The sequence below is a fragment of the Microtus ochrogaster genome, unplaced genomic scaffold, assembly GCF_000317375.1.
Source record: "Microtus ochrogaster isolate Prairie Vole_2 unplaced genomic scaffold, MicOch1.0 UNK81, whole genome shotgun sequence".
Taxonomy (NCBI): domain Eukaryota; kingdom Metazoa; phylum Chordata; class Mammalia; order Rodentia; family Cricetidae; genus Microtus; species Microtus ochrogaster.
In genome coordinates this window covers 1,456,859-1,464,586 of record NW_004949179.1, presented here as the reverse complement: position 1 = coordinate 1,464,586, position 7,728 = coordinate 1,456,859, and the positions used below count along the sequence as shown (strand labels likewise).

General features: G+C 56.3%; 1 protein-coding gene across 11 annotated transcripts in view; it reads right to left on the bottom strand.

Annotated features, from left to right (window-relative positions):
• Window positions 1-7,728, bottom strand: part of Unc13a (unc-13 homolog A) — a 49,985-nt gene that overhangs the window by 37,250 nt on the left and 5,007 nt on the right. For 10 of the 11 annotated variants that reach the window (XM_026777723.1, XM_026777728.1, XM_026777726.1 and 7 more), the window contains exons 2-8: window positions 6,289-6,318; window positions 5,639-5,738; window positions 3,736-3,853; window positions 3,001-3,124; window positions 2,699-2,772; window positions 2,303-2,357; window positions 1,353-1,385 (exon numbers count right to left, since the gene is read on the bottom strand). In XM_026777723.1, coding sequence (XP_026633524.1) covers window positions 1,353-1,385; window positions 2,303-2,357; window positions 2,699-2,772; window positions 3,001-3,124; window positions 3,736-3,853; window positions 5,639-5,738; window positions 6,289-6,318 — 534 coding nt within the window. The remainder of the gene's footprint in view (window positions 1-1,352; window positions 1,386-2,302; window positions 2,358-2,698; window positions 2,773-3,000; window positions 3,125-3,735; window positions 3,854-5,638; window positions 5,739-6,288; window positions 6,319-7,728) is intronic. The other variant, XM_026777727.1, reaches the window with a different exon arrangement.

The following is a 7,728-nucleotide window of genomic DNA, read 5'->3' as shown; positions in this document are numbered from 1 at the left end:
GGGACCCAACTGTGTCATCTCAGAGGACTTGGGGACCCAACTGCATCATCTCAGAGAACTTGGGGACCCAACTGTGTCATCTCAGAGGACTTGGGAACCCAACTATGTCATCTCAGAGGACATGGGGACCCAACTGTGTCATCTGAGAGGACTTGGGGACCCAACTGTGTCATCTCGGAGGACATGGGGACCCAACTGTGTCATCTCGGAGGACTTGGGGACCCAACTGTGTCATCTCGGAGGACTTGGGGACCCAACTGTGTCATCTCAGAGGACTTGGGGACCCAACTGTGTCATCTCAGAGGACTTGGGGACCCAACTGTGTCATCGGGGAGCAGGACTCACTGTGTCATCTAGAACAGGGACCTGACAACAACATCATCTAGGTTGAGGAAGGCCTGAGCAGCAGTGGGGACTTAGTTTTTTTTCAGAGCCTGGACATGGCTCACTTCCTAGTGTAGGGTGCCCTTCTAGTGGCCCCTAGACAAACATCCCTGACACTCAGGACAGTTGGCCACACTTACCCAAGCACCCTGCTGCCCAACCATTTTCTCCACCGAGTTATCTGGCTTGTGTCTTTGGCTAAAGGGGCATTCTCTGACCCAGACTCTCACAGACCAGTTGTATATTCTCAGCTCAAACTGTGTAAGCCCTCCAAGTAATGATTTTTTTTTTCTAGACAACGCTATTTTGGACAGGAAAGCCATCTCAGTTGGAGTCTGTGCTTGTTTGCCAGATGCTTATTAAATTATTATATTGCATCTGTCCATTGTGGGCACAGGTAGCACAGCATCTGTGTGGAGGCCAGAGGAATATTACAGGAGCCAGCTCTCACCTCCTAACATGCGGCCCCAGGGATCGAACTCAGGTCGTCAGCCTTGGCTGCGCCATCTTGCCTGCCCCAACATATGATTTTTGATCCAACTTTCTGCATCTGCCTAAACATTTCCAGCCCGTTTGGTTTTGAGAGAATCATCTGCTTTGGGCTTCATTAGCTTCCCAGTGTCCTAGTGATACCTTCTGCCAGACCGAGGTTTTAACCAAAAGTATCTGTGCTTTGGACACCTGGTGCTGGAACCAGGGGCCTCACGCATGTTGGGCTGGTGTTAGGAATAAAGGCAGGGATGGTTTGGGGTCTCTGCCTGGCTGCTGTTGACACCTGGCCCTGCTCCCCCACATTTATGACATGGGCCACTTTCAGGGCTACAAGGAAAACAGAGGCTGAGATGTGGGTGAGGTCACACATGGGGGCAGGTGGGGCCCCACCTCTGACCCCGCAGGATCCCCAATGCCCTGTGCAGTGTAGTAAGGAACCTCGGGGTCCCTGAGGGCCTCGGGGGTCAGTTACTTACTCTGCTCTCCCCAGCCAAAGTAATTCCAGTTACCTACAAGAGAACAGGTGCAGGTAAGCCAAGCCATCTCCCTTATCCCAGGCCCCATCCGGTCCTGGCACCTTGAGGTGGGGGCAGGCTACCCTTGGCTTCTGGCTGTCATTCCAGGTCAGTGCCTCCCAATGCCCCCCACATCACCTCCAGCACAGGAATTTTCAGAACACAGGGACTGCGCCCCCTCTCGGTCTGAGGACAGATGGGGTCTTTCATCTGCTCTTTTGGGCTCCCCAACCAGGCAGGTTAGTGAGCTCCAAGGGGTCCTCCTGGCACCATGCCCAGTTTTGACAGGGGTGTCAGGAATCTGTACTCAGGTCCTGTGCTTTGTCACAAACTCTTTACCTGCTGAGTGAGCCATGTCCCCAGACCTAGGTCTTCTGTCCACATAATTTTTTTTTTTTTTTTTTTGGCTCAGAGAGGGTGAGTGAGCAGCTTGAAGTTACAGAGCCTCCCATTGGCAGGGCCAGAGACACAACCATGCTCTCCATATACCCTAACACTACACATCTCAGAAAAGGTTGTAGGGTCACAAGGCTACCCCCACGGTGGCCTGTTCCAGGACATGAGTGACTGACGAGATACCCCCAGGGAACCCCACTGCTGTCCCATTCCCACCGTCCTGGGTGGACACTGAGAAGAGGGAGGCCACACGGGGCAGGTAGGGACCTCAGAGAACTCACAGGAGCTGACGCCTCTGTGCATGGGGACCCATCCTGGATGTGTCTGGGTGTCTGAGGGACTCGAGCCCTGGGCAGGATCATGTGTGGCTTGGCTCTGGCTTCTGGCTGCACACCAGACTTGGGCCGCTCTGCCAACCTGTTGGCCATCGGCTGTGTGGCCTTGGCCTGACCCCAGGGCGCAAACCTCTAGACAGGATGGTGACTACCGTCATGGCATGGGGGAGAGGCACTCACAACACTGGCTGCTGGGCACAGGCAGCGGCTTGTCCGGCTGGTCCTGGAAGGAGTACTAAGGAGGGGACAGTGTGTCAGGGGACAGTGTGTCAGGGGACAGTGGCGACACAGGCTTACCCCCAACAAGCCCTCTGCACCAGACTGTGTGCATCCATGGAGCTGGATGGGGAGACAGAGAGTGCACCCAAGTAGGAATAGGCAGTGGCCCATCTCCCATCCCCACCCATCCAGGACACCGCGTGGGTCTCAGCTGTGGGACACAGACGAGAGCCAGCCTGAAGCTGGGCTGGCAGGGAGGATGGGGCAAGAGGTTGGGGTGGCTGGGTTCTGTCTGGAGCATCGGGAAGCCAGCTACAGGCAAGCACAGCAGGCAACAGCTGCTGTTGAGTGACACACCTCATCCTGGTCGCGCATGGCGTTCAGCTGCTCCAGCTTCTTGGCCCAGTATCGTGCCTCCTCCTCGGGGATGTCTGCGAGCAAAGCTGCCATGTCCTGGATGCCAGGGACACCTGGCCTCCCTCCCTCGGGCTCTGGCTGGGTGGTGTGGGGAGCATCCTGAGGAACCCCAGGAATGGATGGAGGTGGGGAGGGTGGGAAGGCAGGGGCTCAGCATGGGTTGGGAGGACCCTGAAGTACACAGCCCCCGCCATCTCAGTCCCCATGAAGGGACACTGGTCAGGCCATGCCTGTGGACTCACCCAAGGGCAGCTCAAAGTGCACATCCAGGAGAATGCGGTGGAAAGTGGGGTCCTTGGTGCCACAGATCTCGCTGTCTGCCATGATGGCCTGAGAGTCCAGCGTCAGCCACTCTCCCGGACCCTCCTGTCATTGGTGAAGGCGTGGGGCTAGAGTCAGAGCCCCCAGGAAAGGCCACTCACTGGGCTCTTATCCCAGTCCCCTGCCACTTCACAGGTGAGGGACTGTTCCACCCTCAGGAATTCTGGGACATGAGCACTGTGAGCACCTGAGGACCACTATGACCCTCAGTTTCTTTATTGTTCATGTAATGACAGTCATCCGTGAAGAAGGATACCATCTATCCTCACACCTGTGGTTCTGGTTCTTGGTGTCAGAGGTGTTCCTTTACCCCCATCATTCACTTATTTAAAAACAGATTCCAGTGTCTTGTCAAAGCCTGGTCTACCCTGGGTGGTGCTGGAGTCCCCAGGAGGCCCTAGTTACTAGTTTGCTCACAGTCCAGGGATGCAAAGCTAGACACAGATGTCCAGACCCTCAAGGCCAGGAAAGAGCCAGTTGGATCTTTAACTGAGACTAAATCCTTGGCTGGGATGCAGACACAATGGGGAGCCTCCAGGGACAACTCTGGAGACCCTAACTGATACTGTGGGGGGCGGGGGAAGGCAAGTCTCAGTTTCTTTAGACCCCAAGGCCCTGGGCCTCTGCAGGACTCTCCCACCCCTCCTGTCATTCACCTCGTTGGATTGGCGAATTGTCCGCAGCGGGATCCACACAGTGCCCACCATAGTGTCCCAGATGAGACCCTTGTTCCACACCTCCACCGTCAGGCCCAGATCCAGGCGGTTGATCTCGCTGTGTGCACAGGAGGTGGGGACGTAAGGGGGGTGGATAGGGGAGAAGAGAGGTTCAGAGAGGTCAGGGCACTGGCCTGAAGACACACACAGAGAACTGCAGTAGGAAGCCGGCCGGGAGGAGACCAAGTGTCCAGAGAGGTGACACAGTGGTTTCATTTTCTGGAGGAAAACTGAGGCCTTTGGAAAGAGCATCTAGCTCAGACCATCACAGGCAGCCAGAGGTATCCAGGAGGGAGAAATGGGGCAGCAGAGACCATCACATCCTCTGTCTTACTGGCCCTTCATCAGGTCATGAGGCCCTGACAACGCTGGGGGACAAGGGACACACACTTCCATAGCAGGACCTGGCCAGACTCCTCTAAGGTGTAACTTGGGGTTGACCATGCCTGAGTCCACACGCCGGCCAACCCTATGCCAGAGTGACTTCTCTGGATCTCCTTTTCTTCGTCCATAAAATAGAACTCACCGCAGAGACCCCAATCAGGGTGATGGACATGATTGATTTAAAAGAATGAAAAATCTCAGAATGGGGCGCAGCCTGGTCACTAGGCATCAGGAAAGATGGGACAAGGAACAGGTGTTTTGGTGCACATCTGTAATATCGCCCCTCAGGAGGCTGAAGCAAGAGGATCAGGTTTGGGGTCATCTTTTTCTTTAAGATTTATTTATTTATTTATACAGTATCCTGCCTGTAGGCCAGAAGAGGGCATCAGATCTCATTACAGATGGTTATGAGCCACCATGTGGTTGCTGGGAATTGAACTCAGGACCTTTGGAAGAGCAGTCAATGCTCTTAACCACTGAACCATCTCTCCAGCTCCGGTTTGGGGGGTCATCTTTAACCATATAGTTAGGGCTGCATGAGATCCCGTCTTCAAGATAAATAAAACAGCCCAGTGGAGAGGTCACTTTGTAAAGTGGGCTCGGTGGCCTGGGGGTGCAGGAATTCAGCAACAAGTATTTGCTGAGTACCCTCCCCCTGTACTGTACCTGCGGAGGTCACATGGGCTCCTACAGCAGAGGCAGTGAGGTGGGGAGAAGGGCCAGGGGGTAGCATTTTGGCAGCGGGTCAGGGAAGGGGTCCTGGAGGGGTGGCCAGTTGAGAAGGGCATCTAAGGAAGTGAGGGAGCCGCTGGGGCCGTAGGGATCAGGGACAGGGACAGTTTTATGTAAATGACATTGAGGAGGCTTTTAGCGTTTATAATCTTTCCCACTGCCTGGAGGGGAAAAGACTGGGGGGGGGGGAGCGTAAGGGAGGGGAGAGCGACCGGACTAGGGATGGCGCAGAAGGGAGCAGAAAAGCGGCAGCAGTGGCGGTGAGCGGGTGGGCGGGCTCTCTGCCTGGAAGAGAGTAGTGCGATGGGCGTGGCTTCATGCAGGAAGGGGAGCGTGGGGGTGAGAGTGGGGGAGGATGACCACACTGGGTGGGGGCTGGGACAGCCGTGTTAGGGGAGCCTGTCTGGGGGTAGGGTCTCTGGTGAGGCCTGAGGCGAGGCGGGGCCTACTGAGGTGGGGTTTGTTTGGGCGGGGTCTGCGGGCACGTCCTAAGACGTGACCTGTGGGTTTGCTGTGGACGTGGCCTGGAGCTGTAGTCTATAGGGGTCTCTAGTGGTGGGGGTGGGGAGAAGGGATTGGGACTGGGGCCTCTGCAATGGGTGTGGTGGGCGGAGCCATGTCTGAACTGGCCTGTGGGCGGGGCTTGTAGTGGGTAAGATGTGGCGGAGCGGCCAGAAGAGAGAAGGCGGAGCCTGAGGTGGGGAGGAGGGCGGGGCCCCATACTCACAACATGAAGTCCTGCTCCCAGCTGGGCTGGCTGCCTCGCACAGCGATGGTAGTGCTCTTCACGTTCTGCACCTTCAGAGTCACGTATGTGTTGAACTTCTCTGCAGCAGAGAGTGGGACAATGGCCGGCTGTCCCCTCTCAGGTCCGTGTGCTCACCTCACCCCAATGGTGGACCAGCAAGCCCGGGTCCCAAAACCACCAGATACCATCCATTCTTACATTGGGTAATGGAGGCCAAGTCTAAGGGGTTTGGTTTTCAGCTGGGGAGACTGAGGCCCCAGGAGGGACTGACAGTCCTTGCAGGAAGATGACCAGTTGAAGGCCAGCCTCAGCTACAGTCCCACGCTAACAAAGCCAGCTCAGTGAGACCCTGTCTTAAAATATGAAAGGGACAGAGCTCGGGCTGGAGTTTGGGGCTGGCGGTGTTCAGGCCTAGGGTTTCACTTGTATCTCAAGTACTCCCTCACCCTGCCTCCCTCCCCAAGAGGATTGCTGGCCTGGTTGGGGGGAAAAGCTCACGCCTGGGATGAACCTGCCCGCTGCATGGCAACAGGTGCCAAAGTCCCTCCTCAGGCCCAGGAGACCAGACAAGAAAAGACAGAAAGACAGGGCATGGGGACAGTGAAGGACAGCCAGGACAGGACACTTACCTTGGGCACCGTCAAACTTGGCTTTTTTGACTGTGAAGAGACAAGAGTGAGCAAGAGGGTGCGGGGAGGAGAGGGAGAGAGAGTCATGAAGAAATGAAGATAGGGATAGAGAGATACAGGGAAGCAAGAGAGACATAGGAGAGAGAGGTAGGCAGGAGGTTAAAAAGAGTGTCAGGTGCAGAGGAGGAGGGAGAGGAGGAAGGAGAGGAGGAGGGAAAGGTGGGAGAAGAGAAAGAGGAAAGGGAAGAGGAGGGGGAAAGAGGAAGGAGAAGAGGAGAGGGGGAAAAGGCCATCAGATAGAGCAGGAGGTGTCTGGCCCGTGGGCGCAACCCTCCCCTTCCCTCAGGCTCCCTGTGGCTCCTTCCCTCCAACCCCAATAAAACTGGACCTGGGGAGATGACAGGCCTCCCCTAAGAGGCCTTGCAGGATGACATAGACATATGAAACATTCCCTGTGACCTGCAGGGTCAGAGGTCCTGACTGGGCTTGACACTCAGCACTGCAAAGCCGGGTGGAGGCAGAACCCATGAACAGATGACCCATCCCTCTGTGTCTCCAGCTGCCCTTTCCTTCCCTTCTGAGGTGTGTGTAGACAGTGTGCAGGTCCCGGGCAAACCCAAAGCAGGGACAAGCTCTCCCATCTTCCCAGGTCCCACCAGCCCTCGCTCCCAGAAGCCATCACCACAGCTGGCTCCTGGTAACAGTGTGGACACTCCATGAGAGACAATATTGTGCACATGGCATCACACACCTCCCATTCCAGACCTTGAGGTCCTATGTGAACTGTGCTATCACCAAGCACCTGCTGGAAAACTCAGTTTGTAAACACCAACAGATTTGATGCTGTGCCTAGCACACTTGGGACTGTGCAGCATGAATGGAGGACTGGACACTGGGAAGGGAACAGAGGTGCAGGCCAGAGAGAGGAGCTGCTATGTGACCAACGGCTAGTGAGTGAGCTCCCTGCGCCTATTCTCAGCTCACTTTCTCCAGCTGATGTCTCCCCTGCCTCCTACCTGGTCCCCCCCCCCCATGTTCCCCTCTTCCTCCATGATCCTTGGCCCCTGTACTGTGGCCTCTGTGGCTAGAGGATAAAGGCTGTTGGGGTCCCCCCACCCCTGTTCTGGCTGAATGCTTGGGGCTCTGACAACCTCAGGCTAGGACCCCGAGACACAGAACATAGGCAGGGAGTCTGAAGAGGGAAGGGTATTGAAGTGGGGGGAGAGCCAGGGTGGGGGAGTAACCTGGGGGAGGGTGGTTAGGGGTGAGGTCTGGAGCCTGCTGTGGGGGTTTCTAGGATGGGGATGGTGTCTGAGAGGGTACCTGGGGGGGGGTGGAAAGGGTGTCTGGGTAGAGAGGAGGGTGTCTGGGTGGAGAGGAAGGGTGTCTGGGGAGAGGGAAGGGTGTCTGGGGGAGAGGGGAGGGTGTCTGGGGAGAGGG